This window comes from Amphiura filiformis, unplaced genomic scaffold (assembly GCF_039555335.1).
Source record: "Amphiura filiformis unplaced genomic scaffold, Afil_fr2py scaffold_73, whole genome shotgun sequence".
Classification (NCBI taxonomy): domain Eukaryota; kingdom Metazoa; phylum Echinodermata; class Ophiuroidea; order Amphilepidida; family Amphiuridae; genus Amphiura; species Amphiura filiformis.
Window position 1 is genome coordinate 282814 of NW_027305537.1, and position 21669 is coordinate 304482.

Here is a 21669-nt window from a genome sequence, read left to right on the forward strand (position 1 = left end):
ATGTCATTTCTTTCAGAGAAATGGACTTTTGTATCAATCAATATTCCCAAAATTCTATAAGTGAAGGTAAGGCTAAAATTCCACCCAAAAATAGGAGAAAATAGAAGTTTTTTACAACTCAAGTGAGACTACTTTTTAAGCTTTTTGGGAAGGTCGGTGCCGAATATTGGAGACCTTGACGTGAATTCACTGTTATGGTAATTTTTGGTAATTTTTCACCCAAAAAAAGGGTGGGACTATACTCGCGTCAGTACGGGTATTTTGAGAAAAAAGTCTGATTTTCGCCGATTTTTTCTGGAAAAAAAAAAAATTTTAATAAAAAAAAATGTCTGCATTTGTTTTTTGTCAAATCGTGGGATTTTACAAACGCGCGCGTCAGCTTTGAGACGAACCTTTTTTTTTTGGCCTAAGATGTCATTTAAGTGAGTGTATTACTGAATTTACAGTCAGTGTATCATGGTGTATTGTGATGAACAATATTAAAACGGCAAGTAATATGATTTTTTTATTATTATTATTTCTTCATATATTCTTCTCCACCAATCTCTTCTTCTTTCTGCTCCTCCCGGGTGCTCCTTCTCTTCTTCGCCCGCAGAATACGGTGGTTTTGGAAAGCTGTGGAAAACATCGGAACTCGGCCCATGTACACGATGCACTGCGTCAATTACAACTCCCATATTACATCGATGAGTATGACGTCTCCATATAAGATTACACATTGTTTTGATGAGGACGAAAGGGAAGAACGTAATCACCCAGCAAACACAAAACGTTTTCGACATCATTCGCAAAAGGTTATAAAAGGTTGTCAGAAAACGTTTAAATGCCGGGTTATATAGAGGGTATATTAAGAGTATAAAACGTTTTCATAACCTTAAAGAACATTTTTTGATAATCTACTGTTCAGCAAACAAAAATGTTTTACAGGAAACGTTTAAATGTCGGGTTATATAAACGGTATAAAACGTTTTAATGACATTCCAAAAACATTCTTGAAAACTTGATACAAAACATTCTAAACAGAATGTTATTTTGGGGTTGACAAAATATTTTGCGAAAAATGTTTGCCCAAAATATTTTCAATAACGTTTTAAAAACGTTTTCATGACCTTTATATAACCCGACATTTAAATGTTATTAAAAGGTTTTGAAAAAAACATTTTAAGAACATTTATGTGTTTGCTGGGTTCAAATATTTTAACATAATGTTATTTAAGTATTGACATAATATTTGGCAAAAATGTTTGCAAAAATAGTTTACAATAACATTTTTTGAAAACATTTAAAAATATTGCTGTAGTGTGTTTTCATACAAAACGTTTTAAAACGTTATCATGACCTTTATATAACCCGACATTTTAATGTTCTGTTCACCGTGGTGATGATTGGTTCTTCCAAGCAGAACACGTATGCTTCTTCATTACCAAACCTACATAAACCAGCAAGCACAAAAATGTTTTTAAAACGGTATAACGGCGTAGTGTGCATTATGAACGTATTTTGGGTTTTGTCAAAACGTTTTTAATAACATTTAAATGGCGGGTTATGTCATGATAACGTTTTAAAACGCAAATGTTCCAATCACACCAGAACAAAAGTATCTCAGATAAGAGTATTACTTATGTATTTTGAACAATTATTCAATATTCAGATAAATATATTATGTAGTGTTAAAATTGTCTATAATATGAGCTATGTGTCAGTTCCTTTTGGTTTGCTCTTTAAATCACTAAAACGCTGCTATACGAGGGGCAGTCAGTATGTTTTAAGAGTTGACTCGTGACGTCATATGTGGATTGTTTTCATGGCATTTCTCAATGATTACATAAACACTGTACCTTTGTCTTTCAAACAACACATGTAAAAATTATATCATACACATGATTACGTAACAGCATTAGCATAAAATCAACATACTAGGGACACTGCCAAATCACGCAAAAAGGCGGGCCTTTTAAATTACAGAAAAAACACGTGTTTACAATGTCCAAATACAGCAAAAGTACAAGGTGCATATGGCTAGTTTTGGGCAGGAATAAACACTAGGTCCTCCGTTTGCATTTGGTAAAATATGAGACTTGCCATTAAACTTTGGTGGAAATGAGACGTCTTGAAACTTCAACAACTTTAGGGCTTGAATGGAAGCAAAATTATTCTGCAAAAATGGCGAAAATGAAAAAACAGTTATTACAAATGACATTAATTATCTCCAAATCACGAAAATTGCTAAATTCCATGTAAATAGGGCCTAAAATATTACAAAATGCTATGAAAATTGTAATTTAAATATTCATATGAATTTGTATAGATGATCTCAACCTGAAATGAACAGAAAAGTTTTAAAAATAAATTTCTCATTCAAACGATGGCCTCTCTCTTTGTACCACTACTTTTTATATAAATGTAACAATGGTACAATAACAGTTATATTTTAATGACGGATTCAACTGGCAAAAAAATTTAAATTTCCACGTTTGATATTTTTGGCAATATCAAGATTTTTAAAGAAAGCAAAGCCTTGTTTTTTGTCAAAAATAAGACATATTTGACCACGCATTTTAAATAAACTAAAACCTTTACAGCCCAACAAACATGGTTTAATGAACTGGTAGTTTGTGTTCTATTACTGTTCAGAAAGGCAGCATTCTCTATTCTTTAATTCCCGAGAAAATATAGAAAATACAATACCTCATTTCAGCCTCTTATTTCCCTTAACAAAAACGCCTCAATTTCACCAGGTGACTCTAGACCATTGACCATAGACCAACTCATGTGGCGTTCCAATCATAGGCGGCGGACTTCGAAGTTGGAAAATGGGGGTACACGTTCCTCCTATTTTCCTTGGGGATATCCCCCTAAAATCCTAATAGGAGAAAAAATAAAGCAATAATTGCCCTGTGTCTGGGGCCTGAATAGGATAAAATTGCTACATTTTTGCGCTTCGCGCGAACTAGACCATCAAATAGCAAAACGCACCTTCATTTCAAACAAAAATAGCCTAAAATTGGAGTTTTTCGCACGCTTCATGGGTAACAAAACGTCCCAGTAAAACAAGAACAAAATATACTCGTCCCACGACCCAGTTCGTTTATATTAATGACACGGGTACAATTACATTGCACATGAATACAAGTTTTAGTATCATTAATATGTTTCCTCTGTCCTTTGATGTAGAATGGTGCATTACAATAGGGGGTCAAAATATTTCTGTACATAGTATGAGGGGTCGGGTCAAAACAGTTTTAGGTCCATTAAGAGGGGGGGCAAAAGTTTTTGATTCATGAAGACGAGGGGGGGGGTAAAACAATTTAAAATGGAAAAAATATTTTCCAGCCCACCACATTATTTCTGAACTCCCTTAGATAGAGCTGAGACTTCGTCAAAACCTAACAGGAACTCGGCCCATGTACACGCCGCACTGCGTCAATTACGACTCCCATGATGAATATCCCAGATGAATAATGTGTCCTGTAAGATTACACATTATTTTGAGTGAAGTTATAGATATAGATGGGCAAGATTCATGTTATGGATTATAACAGGATGCGTGCCATATTTCTTGTTTTTTTATAATTCCCTCCGGGGAAAGAGATTAATCAGCTTATATGGATTATAACAGGATGCGAGGCTTATATCCCTTTAAAGGGCAGGTGAATGCAAAAATAACATCATATCATTGGCAAGCTAATATTTTAAGGACAATGAAAATGACTCCTTTTTGAGAAAGTAACGTTTAAAATTGATATTCCGCAAAAACCAACTTAAGCGGTGAGTTCCTTCGAACGAGACAGATTTGGCCTAGAAAAAAGGTGACGTCATGAAATGAGATGTGCCCGCTTTGAGAAAAGGGATTATAAACGCTCTCAATGGACTGTTGTTGTTCACAGAAAAAAACCTCTAAATTAAGTATTACAAATTTAATGGTTTTTAAACATATGGATAAAATCAGCCGCTTCTTTTTTATATATTAGTAAATATTGTGATATTACAATTCATATGTATATCAATATCATGAGAAATATTAGGCCTAAAAAATAAATATAAAATTTGAGCTTAGAATTTCATCGTGATCATCTGAGACTAGCATATACACGTCCACAAACTCATGTATCTGATTTCCTTGTGCGATATCAGTTGGATGAAATATAATAAAGCAAACGCAAGGTAACAATACTGTGTGCGCTTTGTTTCCGAAATGAAAACAATAGTCTGCATATTGTTATGCAGCATTGTTATGGCAAATAATAGTAGTACAACTTATTGTTGCTAATGTCAAACTTGTCACCGAAGTAAATGAGAACATGATATAGTGTCCGCTTCATTTACCTACGTCATCAGCCAAACGGGGGAAGAACACGTACGCTTCAGACGGGGGAAGAACACGTACGAGGCTGAACTTTTTTTCCCACATTGTTTCCTTTTTTCAGGATAAATACGCATTAAAAAAAATTGAAACGAGTGTCAACTTGTAATGTAATAATTATTCTCTTCTAGAGATAAACTTTAATGACCTTTAAGGGATTTCTTGTTTATTCAAGGCAGTTATTTAAAGCGAATGCCCTGGTGCCGTGTGTCATTACCGCTCATGCACTGATCAACCACACGATAAAAAGAAACGGGAAGCACCGTAAGAAAACTTGGCAATTGGTGGCAAGAAAGTTTCGCACCACGGACGTCGAAGTTCACTTTTCAAAGGGCGAACTGTTGTTACGAAAATCAAAACGACTGGAAAACATTTCTACTAAATGACCTCAAAAGGTCAAATCTTCTCATTTCGTCTGTGAAAAATAAAATGACGAAATTGCAACAGTGACTGTCACCCTTACGAGTGAAAATACAGCTTATTTAGCCAGTGTCAACATGGGGTCCTCGGTTTGAATATTTTCCTAACATATTGGACTAACTCCACAGCTATATGGTTTTTCACAATATAACAGTAATGAAAAAAAAAACGAAATTGTTCGTCATTTTTCGGCACAAAAATTTTGGCAAAAATGACGTCACGGACATAAACAACAATCTCCTAATTAGCATATGGTCGCCATTCCACCAGCTAGCTCGTCCTGTGATTGGCCCTTTAGTTATCTAGTTTTTATTCTATATCGATGTGTTTATTATCATTCCCGACGGGCAAGATTCAGCTTATAGGGATTATGCGAGTCATATCCCTTGAAGAGATTTCTTGTTTTTTTTATAACGCAGTTCAGTGCAATTGAACCCCGGACATGCACTCGGGACGGTCTTTATTAATGAAAGACAGAGATAAAAAAGAGACCATATCGCGTGTGACGTTAAGGCAAATGCACGCCGTGATTTGTTGCCGACCTGCGCAGTACGGCATTTTCTGTCTAGTTGTCAGAATTTTAGACGCGAATTAGTCTTTTTATCTCTGTCTTTCATCAAACATTGTTCATTCCGCACGCCCCGGTCGTTGATCGTGGTTCAATAACGCTGTGTATAATAATATTACGGTCATACTTTCGGAAACCACCATTTTGAAGACGGCACAAGCGATACAATAAGGTGTCTGTTTTTTTCTGACATAAAAAACAGCATAGATTCGGATAAGAGTTCCACTATCAGCATGGTCGAATCGGATAAATCAATAATGCTCATTCCAATTTTTAATGATCAAGCGTACTACACAAAAGCGTTCAATTACGGGAGGAGCACAGGTAACTATGTTGAAGCTGTGCAAAAATGGGCAGATGCCTCATTTTGTGGGCACGTCGTGGAGAAACTGGTCGCAAATATAGGTGACGGAAGCGATGATAAACCGCTTCGTGTTTTAGGAGTAGGAAGTGGGAAAGGTAAGTTAAAAAGTGTAATAAAATAAAAGTATATAAAATAAAATTCGGTATTTATATAGCGCCTTATCACAGATCTCGGAGTGTTCAAAGCGTTGAACTGAAGGCCTCTTCTACTTCATAATGTAAACTGAGCTCAAAAAGAAACTTATATTTCTTTACAACTTGTGAATCACAAGGTATATCTTAAAATACTGTCAATCAAAATGAACCAAAATTACACACAGGATTACCTTAATACTCTACTCAAAACCCATGTCAGTAACCAAGCAGTTGTCCAACTGACACAACAGCAAAATGCACTGTCATGGGACAGCTTCCTGGACTTCCTTCACTTGAGTTCAACATTTGGTACCCAAGACAAAAAATCTGTGAGAATGCACACAAGATCCTTGCACAGATGATAAAACGGTGCTGCTTTCTGCTTTTCATACCCTTTTTTCATGAAACAGGGCTGGGCTGTGAATGTGGTCCAGGAAGCTGTCCCATGTCAGTGCATATTGCTGTTGTGTCAGTTGGATAACTGCTTGGCTACTGACATGTGTTAAGAGTAGAGTATTGAAGTAAATATGTGTGTAATTTTGGTTCAATATGATGGACAGGATTTCAAGATATGACCTTGTGAAAAATTATAAGTTTCTTTTTGAGCTCAGTTTAGTATTGGAGCACATCGTCCACACCGGGTAAATAAGCAGTAAACGAACCGGTCTATAAACGCCCCGCTAGCTGTTGAGAGTAGCTGCTAGTTAAAATTTATACTCCGAGCGCGATTGGTATTGGTATCTCATTGGCTAAAAACTAATCGCTATAGCTCAGCGATAATTCAGCTATGAGGTGTCTTTCAAAATCCCAGGCCCTATCCCCCCGGGGGGGGGGGGTCACTTCCATTGTAGCCTGTACACCATCCGCGATAATCACCTTTTGAAAAGCACCCTAAACAAGGATTTAACCCTTGGCTAAAACAATAACCTAAACAGGGATTTTATTCCTTGCATCAAATTTCATACCCTAAATTTCATTTCCGCGTATTAGCAATTGCAATTTTGCTACCCTTTTTCCAATATTTCATGTTTTTAACACCCTAAACGCGTTACGCGCGTATTGTGCCTACCCACGAAAAACTACCCTTTTTACGCGTTTCTATTATCTCGGATGGTGTACAGGCCACAATGAGAGTGACCCCCGGGGCCCTATCCTATTGTTGAAATATGTCGGACAATTAAGCTTGTATTTACACTGTCTCTATAGAATTGAAAACTCAAGTGTCCGCCACTTGACATGCTTGAAATCATTTCTGGTAAGAGGCCGGTCGACTGCATATCCGTCAGTACACGCTTTTCAATACGGAATAAATGCTAACCTCATCGTGACATCATCCAAGCAGCAAAGTTCATTTCCCATTGAAAAAGCGTGTATTGACGGATATGCAGTTTACCATGATTCTGTAAGCAAGAGTTGCTTGCGGGAGAAAGGCAAGGTCATGCAGCGGGGAGAAAGAGAGGGTTAGGTAGGGAGTGCAAAGCAACGTTGGAGTTGCGTATAACGATCGACCGCCGTTATCTCGATGACTTTCGCTCATTTCATCTTGCTGATCAGGAGGAATGATCAAAGAGACGAATCCAGATTCGACTGGCAGTCAAACTTATAACGGTACGACAAATGGTACAGTAAAAGCAATAATAAAATTGAGTTTTGAAACATGTTTTACCATAAATCCTGACAAAAAAATACAAAAATAGACGAAATAACAAGGAACTTCTTGTCAATAAATATCCCGTCTAAATAAATCTGTATTTTTTCTACAGGTGAAATTGAACTCGTGTTCCTGAATAAGCTACTTCTCAGGTTTCCAAAGATTCATACCTGCGTTGTAGAGCCCTGTGAAGAGTTACTCACACAGTACCAGCACAATATGAAAGAGAAGGCGACGAATTTGACATTCGATTGGCAAAATCGTACATTCGAAGAGTTTGTAAAACTTCAACAAGAAAACAGTCTGAAGTACCACTTCATAAGTGCATGTAATTCAATGTACTATGTCAAAAACCTGAATGAAACACTACAAAGTCTTCATGATATGCTGGCGCCAGGTGGAATTCTGTTGATAACAATTTCCGCAGGTGAGTTGTTCAACTTAAACCCCAGAAGATCGACTAAATTTGGTCTCTCAGCAAACGTTTGATATTGATCCCGATGTGCGATATGGGACGAACATCGTGCTCAGTCAGAGTCACCCAATTTGATTGATATTTGTTTTTAAATGTGTGATTTATATAAAGATATCACAGAAAACCTGACTATGATTAAACAGAGTACGTCGCCAATGATTATTTCATTTTAATAAACTCCGAAGATTATTATCATGATTATTATTCAATTACTTTTTTGAAAAAGTGTCGATCAATGTATACACGCTTTCGTTATCGAATTGCCCAATGCAAATCGTCTAGTTTAACTCCTCCTGCTCCTCCTCCTTCTTCTTATCTATGCCTGTGTAACAGGGCATAGATATTCTCCTTATGACCCCCAGAAATTTCCTGGCCCCAAAAGTCGAAGGTCGCGGGCCCAAGGTCATCCAAGTATAGTTTGGTTGATTATCATCAAACTTGGTGGATGAGATCACCATCGAGTGCCAATAATGGTCAAGGTCATGTCAAGGTCATCCGAGTATAGATTGTTGGATTGCCACCAAACTTGGTGCATGGGATCACCATCGAATGCCAAAAATGGTCATGGTCATGTCAAGGTCATCAGAGTAAAGATTGTTGGATTGCCATCAAACTTGGTGGATGGGATCACCATCGAATGCTGGAAATGGTCAAAGTCATGTCAAGGTCATCAGAGTATAGATTGTTGGATTGTCATCAAACTTAGTGGATGTAATCACTATCGAGTGCCAAAAATGGTCAAGGTCATATCAAGGTCGTCCATGTATAGTTAATTAGATTGTCATGAAACTTGGTGGATATCGCCATCGGGTGCCGGAAATGGCCAAGGTCATACCAAAGTCATACAAGTATAAATTGTGGAATTGTCACCAAACTTGGTGGATGTGATCACTATCGAGTGCCAAAAATGGTCAAGGTCATGGGGTAAGGGTGGGAATCACAGGCATATATATTCGTGTTTGCTCAAACACAACAGTACCATCTAGTTCTTCTTCTTCTTCTTCTTCTTCTTCTTCTTCTTCATTAGAGTGTACATGCTTTAATTATCGAATTACCCAGTCTTCTTCTTCTTCATAATCACCTACGCTGGCACTGGAAAGGTATGCAGAACATTCCCCTATCTTGGATCTGAGACTTCATCACAGAATGGGTCACCAAACACCGCATCGTCATCACCCCATTATCGGGACTCGGCCGACGTACACGATGCATTACGTCAATTACAAATCCCGTATCACATAGATACTTACACATGTCATCGCATGATTACTCGGTGTTTTGATGAGAAAGAAAGTGAAGAGGGCAATCTAGTGCTTGATTTTCTGACTCATACGTTCAGATTCAGAGATGCGCCAAAGGATCTTTTTCAACAAGTATTGGCATGTATCAAAGATTGTTCTGTTCAGCGTGGTAATGATTGGTTCTTCCAATTAGAACACGTATGCTTTTTCATTACCAAACCTACATGAAGCACTAGTACACATTGCTAATAAAAGCGATGGAATTCAAAATATACGTTATAGGCGACAACGTGATTACGATCATGAAAATTGCCAGAATGACTACCCAGTAAGCACAGAAATGTTTAAAAACGTTGTTTAAAATGTTTAAATTAAAGCAATATTATTGTATTGAAAGTTCAAAATATACGAGAAAGGCGCAACATTATGTACTGTAAATCCGGGGGGGGCACTCAACTTTATAAGTGACGGGTATGTGCCTACCGGCGTCGCAAAGTAGGGGCCTATCGGGTACAAAGGGTTTTTTTTTTTTTAAAAGGGGTCATTGGGTACAAACAAAACAAAAAAGGGGGTCATTGGGTATAACATTTGGAAAAAAGGTGTCATTGAGTATAAGTAAAAAGGGTCATAGGGTAGAAAATTTTGGCATTATCGGCATTATTTTGTTGCATTTTGATGATGCTAAAGGGGGTCATTGGGTAGCCGCAACCAAAAAAGGGGTCATTGGGTAGCCGCAACTAAAAAAAAAAGGGGGGGTCATCGGGTATCTCTTTATAAAAAAAAGGGGGTCATCGGGTATAGGCGACTTCAAAAAGAGGGGGCCTATTGACAGGCACATACCGTCACTTCCAAAGTTGAGTGCCTCCCCCGGCTGTAAATTCAAGATGAAAAGCCATGACTTGTATAGTAGAATTGCTATTTAAATAACATCCAGCGTGACGTCTAAGAAGATAAAGCTCAATTTATAGTAAAAAATGAAAAGTGGTAATCCCATAAGGCCAAAAAAAAAGTCGTTTGGTTGTACTCCACCGACCGACCCGATTTTTGAGGCCGACCCATTTTTTTAATTTTTTTTTTACACAAATTGAAAACAGAAGAAGTTGTAGGCCCTAAATTACTTGTTATTCAAGGCTGGGAACCGAGAAATACTGCTACTAAAAGATAGCTATTTTTATTTTAAGTTGGATAAAGTTGTACATTTTGATTACTTTTACTTTTATTGAAGAGCATTGAATTGAGAGAACATAGAGCTGTTTTTTACGTTTAAACGGCCGATATTTTACCGTTTAAACTGTTTAGACGATTAAACGGAAATCGACAGCCTAGCTGTACAACTGCCGGGACAACTGCATAATTGTTTAATAAACCTAAACACCATGTAACAACCTTAAACGTTGTCTTTAACTTGCTTTGCCTCTTTTGCTTCCACAAGGCATGAATAAAAAGAGAAATCCGACCGACCGACCTTTTTGGACTAGTTGTAGTACAACCAACTTATTTTTTTGGCCTAAACTTTGGCAACACCTCAAACATCTTGGATGCAGCTCAACAAATTACAGTGGCATATAGCTTCCTGATAATCCCAATTGTTGTGGTACTTCTTGTGCTAATGTGGAATTTTATTCTGCTATGGAAATGCAAGCTGATAAGCTTTAATTGCGATTTCGAAGAGGAGTTCATATTTGAAGAATGTCGAATCTGTAAGGGCTTGAAAACATCCCGGCAAACACAGATATCTTTTAAAACTTTATGGTTTTGATTAAAACGTTTTAATAACATTTAACCCGGGAACTACTGTGACTGAGCCGCATTTTGTCAAACGAGCTACGAAGAAGGGAGGGGGGGGGGGGCTGTTGCGACCCCTTCATTTTCAATTATAATCGTTATATACCATTATATTTGGTACTGATGTACAGCTATGGGCTGATGTATAGCTATAGCTCCTCTATTCAGTGATACCAAAATAAGTACAAACATTTCCCACATAATATCGCTACGACGTCATGAAGTGAGGGCGCCCATGCACATTTGGGAAATTCTGGCTATGTACAAAATTATAGGCAAAAATTCTATAAAATGCGATGTTCACCGAATGTTCTCCTAAATATAAAAGGAAATGACTATTTTCACTTTACTAACAAGTAAAAAGTCAGTAGGTCTTGGAATCATTTCTCAAGAGTGAAATGAAAATAATTCGGGCTTCAACCCCCCCCCCTCCCTCCTTCTATGGCATCTTTGATGGCCGGTCCTACCGCGAGGTAAGGAGCTGGGGTAAAAATTTTATCACTAAAATGAGCTTAGGTCATTTGGGCGTAAACGCGTGCGCTTTTGATGACGGATAAACAATCCTAAGGGGATTAGTACAACCCCCCCCCCCCTTCGTAGTTCTACGGTTAAATACGGTTTTAAAACGTTCCATACGAAAAATAACCACCACATCAGATAGATAAATAGAGTGACCTTGTCTATATAAGGAACTTAATCTACCACACACTTTTTGATTACTGACTTTGCAATACTTTCACCACTTATATCTTCATCAAGAGGTACTTGACAGAGTTGGTGGGATTGATAATTTTACGATCACAAGAAAAAAAATTACTTCAAATTGTCCACCCTGCTCAGTCTGATTTTAGAACGAAAAAGAATAGATTCTGTTTTGCCCATGTGAAGCGACAATTTGGTCGTTGTCAACCACTGTCTACAAGACTCAAGTTCTCTACTTAAAGTATCGGAAATTACTTTAGGGTCTTTATGGGATGTGAATAGCGCACTGTCGTCAGCACAAAACAAATAATATGGTTAACGCTTGATGACATATCATTAACATAACCAAAGAAGACCAGTGGGCCTAATATACTACCCTGTGGCACGCCGCATGATATATTCATGGGTTTGGATTCAACTTTTACACTAACAATCTGCTTTCTATCAGATAAGTATGATTTGAACCATTTAACAGAGTCAATGTGAATACCCATAGCCTGCAATTTGTTACAAAGTATATCATAGTCCACTGTATCGAATGCCTTTTGCAGGTCTAGGAGCACCATGCCTGTATATTTACCATCATCTATCTGTGATCTAATAAAATCGGTAAAGGTAAATTAGGCATGTATCAGTCAAATATGAGCCTCTGAAACCAGATTGTAAATCAAATTGTTATCAGATAAGTACATTTCAAGTTGTTTGTACACTGCTTTTCAATAACTTTTGAAACAATGGGTAATATGCTAATCGGTCTATAATTGCCTACATCAGATCAACTATTGTTCTTGAATAAAGGCCTTACTCTAGCAAATTTCATATCAGTTGGAATGGTGTTGCTGGAAATAGATAAGTTGACGATGAAAACAATGTGACATTACGTTTTGTTACCTGGAGAGATTTGATGTCTCACCTCCTTTTTAACCAAATCGACGGTTAACTCTTGTAGTGAGGGATCAACATTTAACCACAAATTGCCTCAGGCAAAACTTGCTTCCTGGGAACCAAATACCCCACAAGGTTATTTTTAACTCATTGACCCATTTGTGTTATATACTGCCTCTAGCTATAATGACATCCTTGTGATCTGTTCAACTCATTAATAGATACGAACCTCAGGAGGGAATTCAATTCTTGATCAATTTTTTCCAGGTAGTGAAACGTAATGATCAAAATTTAGATTTTGGTACCTTTGTCATTGTCATAGATGTGCTAACATAGCCAGCTAGTGGTTCAGCCGAAAGCCGTGCATTTTAGACAAAACAAGACATGAATCTTTAATTTATATACTGACAGTATATAAATTAGCTACATGTATTTGAATGGAGCTTCAACTTCGTCAATACTGCTGTTTTCTTTATTTTTGGCCAAATCTTTCATTTCAAAAATACCAAATGACAATTTGAATGACTTATCCTCCACATTTAAGCAATTTATAACAATTTTGTTTGCACTCGCACTGATTGGGTCTTTAATTACTGCTACACCATCTTTTTTCTGTTTAAAATGTTTTGTATCAAGTTTTCAAGAATGTTTTTGGGATGTTATTAAAACGTTTTCATACCCTTTATATAACCCGACATTTAAACGTTTTCTGTAAAACATTTTTATTTGCTTAGCAGTAGATTATCAAAAAATGTTTTTAAGGTTATGAAAACGTTTTATACTCTTAATATACCCTTTATATAACCCGACATTTAAACGTTTTATAACCTTTTGCGAATGATGTCGAAAACGTTTTGTGTTTGCTGGGTAGGTACAATTATATAGTTATTGCAGCGGAAATTGGGTTGATTGATCTGAGCATGCACATAAAGCCGTAACAGACCTGGCTCATTCCACACGGGTGAATTGGGTCGTGCTTCCGATCCCTGTTGGTATTTTCGTCTCAGATGCAGTGGGGTTTCCACTTTAAATTTAGAACTTTGCGGTTCTCTGCTTGGGTGGTTTGTTTTGGTACATGTGTTTTGGTAGTGATCATTGATGGTGTTTGTGATTGATTGGTTTATTTTGGGTGATGTATGTTTTGTTTCTGTTCAGAACCTTGTGGGGTTTTGGCGAGTCGATGGGTGGGGGTAATTAGTTAAATGTTTGTAAGAAGGGAAAGTGAGAGGTTTAAGGGTTAAAATGAGGAAGACGGTAGAGGTTTGGTTGAAGGGAAAACATAAAAGCATGGACACTAGGCCTGGTTAAATTGTTGTTGAATAGAAGTTGAATGTGTGTGTAATGTTTGTTGATGAATGAGACCGAATGAATTACACGTCTGTCTGCAGTGGATACTTTGAAGGGAAGTGTCGTGACGCTTTCTTTGGTGTAAACAAAAACATGGAATATAGCATAGGTGTGCGCAACATCATTTAAATGAATTATTATTTACCGATACAACATTGTAGGCGTTTCAATGTACAAAAACTTGTGTCATAGCGTTACGTAATCGCTATCATCATCATCAACTCGCTCAACACGATGAGTCATTCATAAAGTCAAGTACCAATTTCCTTGATGTGTTTATTAGGGTGTTTATAAACCGAGGATTGAAAACCGAGGATCGAAAAACGAGGATCGGAAAACGAGGCTGTGGTAAAACACATAGACAAGAATCCTCGTTTTCTAATCCTCGGTTTATAAACACCTATATATAAGGTTATAAACCGAGGATTGGAAAACGAGGCTGTGGTAAAATAAATAGCCAATCACTCATTCACACACACACTCCCTAGAATCTGTTTATAGTTATATTGACCCATGATTTAAACCAGAGTAAACAATGAACATTGTTTATTCAATGTGCACTAGTGCAGAAGTCCGTCGTACTGCGGTGCCATCAGTGACCATGAATTTTATCGGAAAACTCAAGAGGTGCTAATTGCTACTTACAGAAGTGTGAAAAATGGGATGAGGTACGCCCCATTTGCGGGATCCCGCTAAAAACTGCAGTGCGACTGGGTAGGCTTTATAAATAATATTGTCAGCTTACCCAATATGAATATTGACCCAGGTCGTATGTGGAGTGTTACCCCAGGTGGTACAGTTATTTTTATTATTTTTCATTTGATACAACTCGGGGGTTCATACCTTCTTTGCATTTCGAGATATGAAAAGGACCTAAAATATGAATACTGACCCAAGTCTTATGAAGAGCGTCACCGGTGGGAAAATAATTTTTAAATATTCTTCACTTTTTTTTTTTTTATTTGACACCACTCGGGGGGATTTGAGACTAAAAGGTTAGTCAGTAAGTAAGCTAGTAACATACACAATTAATATAGGCTGATACCACTTCATGGTTCAGCTAAAATGACACTCATCATAAGACCCGGATCAATATCCATATGGGTCATTTTCATATCTCAAAATGCCAAGAAGGTTTGACCCCTCCGAGTGATGTCAAATGCAAGAGATAAAAGTAAAGAGTATAATAAAAAAACAATTTCCCCTCCGAGGGTGTCACTCCTCATATGACCTGGGTCAATATTCATATTCATATCTCGAAATGCCAAGAAGCTATGACCCCCGAATGGTGTCAAATGAAAGAGAACAAAGTAAAGACTATAATATAAAAAAAAATGATTTCCCTACCGGGGTAACACTCCTCATAAGACCTGGGTCAATATTCATATTTTGGGGCCTTTTCATATCTTGAAATACTAAGAAGGTATGACCCCTTGAATGGTGTCAAATGAAGAGAAAAAAGTAAATAATGTATTCAAATTATTTTCTTCACCGGGGTGACACTCCCTATAAGACCCATATTCTTATTTTGAGTCCTTTTTCATATCTCGAAATCCCAAGAAGATATGACCCCCCAAATGGTGTCAAATAAAAGAGTAAAAATGAAAGAATAGAATAAAAGTAATTTTCCACCGGGGTGATACTTCGCGTTAGACCAGGGTCAATATTCATATTGTGGGTCCTTTTCATATCTTGAAATGTCAAGTAGGTAAGCACCCTGAGTGGGGTCAAATGAAAAAGAAAAAAAGTGCAGGATATAATACAAAATTATTTCCCCACCGGAGTGCCAATCCTCATTACACTCTTTTTCTATTTTGAGTCTATATCTCAAAATCTCAAGTAGGTATGACCCCCGGGTGACACAATATATTGCCGAAGCCACATGGGGCAGCTATATGGTGCGGGGGGGGGTCACGTCGATACCTTCTTGGCATTTCCAGATATGAAGAGATATATTGACCGGGGTGTTATGAGGTGTGTCACCCCAGGTAGGGAAATTATTTTTTATTATATATTATTTTAATATTTCCTTTTTTCCTATTTTCCTGACACCACTCCGGGGATCATACCGTGCATTTGGATATATGAAAAGAACCCATATGAAAATTAACCCTCGTCTTAAAATGAGAGTAACCCGCGGGTGGGGAAATATTGTTATTATATTTTTTACATTTTTCTCTTTCCAGTGACACCACTCGGGAGGTCATACCTTCTTGGCATTTGGAGATTTGTCCATTTCAGATCAAATGGTTGCAGTAAATTGACCGGGGTCTTATGAGGTGTGTCACCCCCGGTAGGGAAATTATTTTAAGTAAGTAAGTAAGTAAATAAGTAAGTAAGTAAGTAAGTAAGTAAGTAAGTAAGTAAGTAAGTAAGTAAGTAAGTAAGTAAGTAAGTAAGTAAGTAAGTACCTATAGCAAAAAGAAAAGGTTCCCGGTGACCACCCGATGACCATTCGGTGGTCATCAGAAACCTTTCGGATACCTTTTCCAGAGTTATCCGAAAGTGGCCGCTAGCGGATACCTTGCGGATACCTAATTAAGTTATCCAAAAGTTTTCGGGTAGACATCCGGAATTCTCCCCAAAAATCAATTATTTCAAATGAGTTACCCAGAAGGTTCCCAGAAACTTAGATTCTTTGCAGGAGTTACCCGGTGGTTATCCGCTTTTAATTTGATCTTGAAAATAGCCTAAAGCATCTTAAGAATGCACTGTGGGTGGGTATATGGTCAAAGGTCACCGAATGATTTCAAAATGGAGTAACTAGCTGTTTGGCAGTTGGAATTAATTTGTGCAGAATATTCAAGTTATTTTGTGGTCCAAAAATGTATGCATTTGCATATATAGGACATTACAAGATGTTTACTAATTAATCTGGAACATGCTGTATGAATTATAAAGCATTGAATGCTTGTATTTCATATGACAATACGGGTAGGAAAATTTGTATGAAATGATTTGTATATTGATGCAGTCTTTATACATGTACCTAATATATGACACATTTGAATTTTTTAGTATATCTTTTCTAGTATTAAAATCATACATGATTTTGACAGTAAATTAAAGTCAATTAAATTACCGTAATAATCATCAGTAAATGTGTATAAGCTTCATGTTAAGCTATATGTTGTAAATAAATTATAATATTTGATAAATATATTATAGGCTATGTCAGTGATGTGATCACATTTAGGTACTGTAATACATGTATATGCTGATATCATATCAATTTGGTTGTACATTAATTGAAAGGTATGTACCTTATAAAGGTGTGAACCAAACTAGGTACACCCTGGTAGATGTTGCGGTACAGTTTACCAGGTCAACTGTAATGACTGCGACTCGGCATAAGTTGGAGAATCTGCTAGACCTCTTAACACCAGGATCGCAGTTGGTGACCATCAAAAAGCAGGTCACAACATTGATTGGAAAGACGTCAAAATTCTTGACAGAGAAACTGATTGGTTCCGGAAGGGCGTGAAGGAATCCATTCACATCAGGACCAGCAAAAGTGATTTGAACACAGACCATGGCCGCCACAGACTCTCCGCAGCTTACAACTCTTTACTGCGTCAGAGCATGTCACGTGACTCACGTCACGGTTCGACATTCTGACCAGTAGCAAGCATCTTTCGCAAGTCCATCTACCGAGTGAACAAGGAATAGTGATACATTCCGAAAGTTCTCATGAGCTAATTTTCCGCTTTGAGTAATACAGTAGTTTAATTTTACTTCATCAAATCAGAAGAATATTTTTGTACAATATCTACAATTACATTATACACTTACCATTTTCTATAGCAAGATTGCACTAGCTCAATGGCCATGACTGCAGAGTTGTATTTCTCCAAAAACTACAATTCAAATAATAAGCTAAATTGCCTAATAAATTTGTGCATACTCACGAATTTGTATTTTTGCATTCCCCAAAAGGTCAACAGGAAGTCTCCAAAGAGGTCACCAGGTATATCGTTACCAAAAGTTATCCGCTAGGTCCCAAAAAAGTAATCGGGTAGTCATCCTGAACCTATTACCTGAAAGGTATCCACTATGGTTTCCCAAAATTTTATCGGGTAGTCACCCGCTACCTATCTAATTTGCATGTGAAATTTGCCGGTGTCTACCCGGTGACTATCGGAAAGTTATCCGCAAAGGTCTTTTTTTGATATGGGTAGGTAAGTAAGTTAGAATAATATAGGCTGAGACATTTTATGGTTCAGCAAAAATGCTTCGTTCTCTGCCTGAGATCCGCGTTTTTCAGCTTTTCTATGCTTTTCTACGTAATTTGACCATTTATCTCAATTGCAACGACATGGCACCATTTGTATACCTACTCCCTGGTATCCAATGGAGCTTGGGATGTTTCATGGCTTCCCATCTAGGAAAGAATCTGATTTGTCAAGTATCTCACACGCATAGCGGAAAACATTCTGTATACAGTCCGAGTGAGACGGTTGGTATTTAGGTGAGGTGTCACCGCCCGGGTCACCGGTAGGTTAAGATATCTGAGTCTGCATAGAGCTATGTGCCTACACACAGATGATAGATAGGTATAGTACTTCCCTGACACGTATTTGACATGTATGTAAGGCCAAATAAAAAAATAAACATGTTTCACGTCCCCTCCCGCTTCCTTTTTTTGAGGTTTCTTCAAATATATTTTATTTTTGAAATTCAGTTATAACTTTTCAAAAATATGTCTAGGAAGTAGAGATGCTTGCTATTATGCTAATATACAAGAAACATTTTTGGAAGGAAGGTTTTGAGATAATTAAATGGGGCCTACCTCTCAGAACAACAAATAGAAATAGGCCTCCCCTTTTTCCAGGCATTATTGTGTACGCTAAAACATCTCTAATTCCGGGTATTTACACAGATTTTGCAATAAAAAATAAAAAGTCCCCTCCTCCTTTTTTTTCAAAAACCCGCACGCGAACATGTTTTTTTTATAAATTTTACTCGGCCTAAATATTTTGATATGAGGTGTCTGATCTTTTCATAGTATAGTTTTCTGACATACGATAAGAGCAGTTAGATTCTGATTCGAGTTCCACGATCAGCATGGTCGAATCGGATAAATCAGTTATGCTCATTCCAATTTTTAATGATCAAGCGTACTACACAAAAGCGTTAAATTACTGGAGGAACACTGGTAACTATGTTGAAGCTGTGGAAAAATGGGTAGATGAGACATTTTGTGGGCACGTCGTGGAGAAACTGGTCGGAAATATAGGTGACGGAAGGGCGGACGGAAGCGATGATAAACCACATCGTGTATTAGGAGTAGGAAGTGGGAGAGGTAAGTTTGGCGAATGTTAAGAATGTCATAAGAATCATCGGCGCTGGTAGTACATTCCAATTTTCTTTGCTTTACCTCGGTTGTTTGGCTCAAAATTAAAAGGGGACATATCTGATAATAAAAGCTAACATTTTATGGCAAATACTTATCTATTTTGAATTAAAATGTTATAATATGGCTTTAAGGCCTCTTCTACTTCATTATGTAGTATATGGGAGGTACTTCTGTTGCTTCAACACTTTTCTGCTTGTATCAAGGTGTCCAATTATTTTATCCTCCTGTATGATAACTTCACAGTTATTCACATTTCCTTTTTGGCTGTATAATATGTAGTCCATCTGGTTGCTGGTTACTCCATTTGGACTTTCCCATGCATGTCCAATACCTCTTTTTGTCCTTTTTGAAGAAAGTTTTGGCTATCATGAGTTTCTGTTCTACGGCAAACTCAAGGGGTGTTTCTCCTCTCTCGTTTGTTCCTTTCTCCAATTTTTCCCAACCATTGATTCTTCTCCGTTTTTACACCAACCTTGTCATTGAGAGCACCCATATGGTGTAGTCACCTTTGTCTTTAATGGCTTTATCAGTGTCTTCATAAAACTTCTCTATTTCTACGTCTTCAGTTAAATCAGTTGTAGGGGCGTAAACCTGTATCACCCTGTTTGAATAGCTTCCTTTATATAATCTTTGAAAATAAAGTGGATGAGGAAACCCACTCCTCTTGCATTTACATTGTCCTCCGTTTTACCATGGTTGAAAAGCCACGCGCCTCTCTTTAGTTGTATTAGTCCTTCGCCTTCCCTTCGTGTTTCTGCCAGACCAATAACATTCCACTTGAAACTCTTTAGATCTTCTAGTCGGGTTTGCAGTGTTTCTTCATCTTTAAACGTTCTCACATTATAAGTACATAATTGAATTGTAGTCATTTTCCCAGTTTCAATACTCCCTCCAACCTCACAGCTTACTTTCGGCTTTGACTATACGGTTTCATCTAAAGGATGGGCTCCTGAACGGCCACTGGATCGTACAATTTCGGTGCCCATTTCGGCTTTTTTGTTAAGGGATCTAAAATGAGCGTTTATTGTGTTTCGACAGTATTTTTTTGTGGGACATGAGAGCACCTCAGACCTATCGAATTGCATTCTGAATACGAAGCATGTCTTTCTGATATCAAATAATTTTCATTTTTGAAAATTACAATATAATAAAATTTTATGACAAATTATAAAAATTTGATATTTTTCAAATTTTTGATATATAACAGTCCTCGAAGTAAATTATATAAATCTAATGATATATTCTTAAAGTGTATGTAGCAGGAAGGAAAAGCCGACGGTCAATTGAAAATTTTGACCTTTCGTATTGAAGATATGGATTTTTTCCCAAAAGACCTAATTTTTTTGTGTGTTTTGGGAAAAAAATCCATATCTTCAATACGAAAGGTCAAAATTTTCAATTGATCGTCGGATTTTCATCCCACCTACATACACTTTAAGTATAAATCATCAGATTTATAAAGTTTACTTCGAGTACTGTTAAATATCAAAATATCAATTTTAATGATTTGCCATAAAATGTGTATTAAATTGCGAATTTCAAAAAATCAAAATTATTTGATATCAGAATGACATTCTTCGTATTCAGAATGCAATTCGATAGGTCTGATGTGCTCTAATGTCCCAAAATAAATACTGTCCAAACGTTCATACCCCAGCCCTTAATCTTGCCCATAATGCTTGAAGGGTGATGATCATAAATCGACGCGTTGGTAGGGCTTGTAGTTGATTGAGGTTTTCTGTCAGGGTTACCTATGCCCTTATTCTCTTTCTATAAGCAACCCTGGCGACTTTATAGTCTTGTTGTCCTTGAACATGTCTTACAGCTGAAAATACTATACCTTCCAGCCTTTAAGTCACAGAATATTGCCCCATTGCAATCTTCGTGAACGTAGGGGTTGGTAATTATAGAGAGGCGATTAGGAACAGGGGGCTGATGGAAATACCTCTTGTGCCTACAACCATATACCGTAAAATAGTAAGAATAGCAAAGGCAAGCAAAGTGTAAGTAGCATGCATGCAAGCGAAAGGCAAGGGCATGCAGGGAGAAAGAGGGGTTAGGTAGGGAGAGCAAAACAAGTTTGGAGTTGTGCATGACGCCCGCCGTTAACTGACTTTCGCTCACTTATTTTGCTGATCACCCTTAAAATTGTTATTCTGCCTTCTGGATCTAAAGAGCTGATCCCCAGGAGAATTTATCAAAGAGACGAATCTAGTTTTTGGCAGTCTGTCAAACCTATATACTAGAAATGGTTCAGTAAAATCAATAATAAATTTTAAGTTTTGAAACATGTTTTACCATAAATCCTGACCAAAAAAAATACCAAGCAGCTTACTTGTCAATCAATATCCCGTCTAAATAAATCTGTATTTTTTTTA

General features: G+C 37.2%; 1 protein-coding gene across 1 annotated transcript; it reads left to right on the forward strand.

Annotated features, from left to right (window-relative positions):
* The first annotated feature begins 7085 nt into the window (after nt 1–7085).
* Nucleotides 7086–9444, forward strand: LOC140144694 (histamine N-methyltransferase B-like). Its single transcript, XM_072166504.1, has 3 exons — nt 7086–7104; nt 7613–7927; nt 9035–9444. The coding sequence occupies exons 1-3, from the start codon at nt 7086–7088 to the stop codon at nt 9442–9444; spliced, it is 744 nt and encodes a 247-aa protein (XP_072022605.1).
* Nucleotides 9445–21669: the final 12225 nt, after the last annotated feature.

Coding starts and splice junctions, on each gene's coding strand:
- LOC140144694 (XM_072166504.1), top strand. Junction 7,928..9,034: donor GTTGATAACAATTTCCGCAG/GTGAGTTGTTCA, acceptor CGAATTACCCAG/TCTTCTTCTTCTTCATAATC.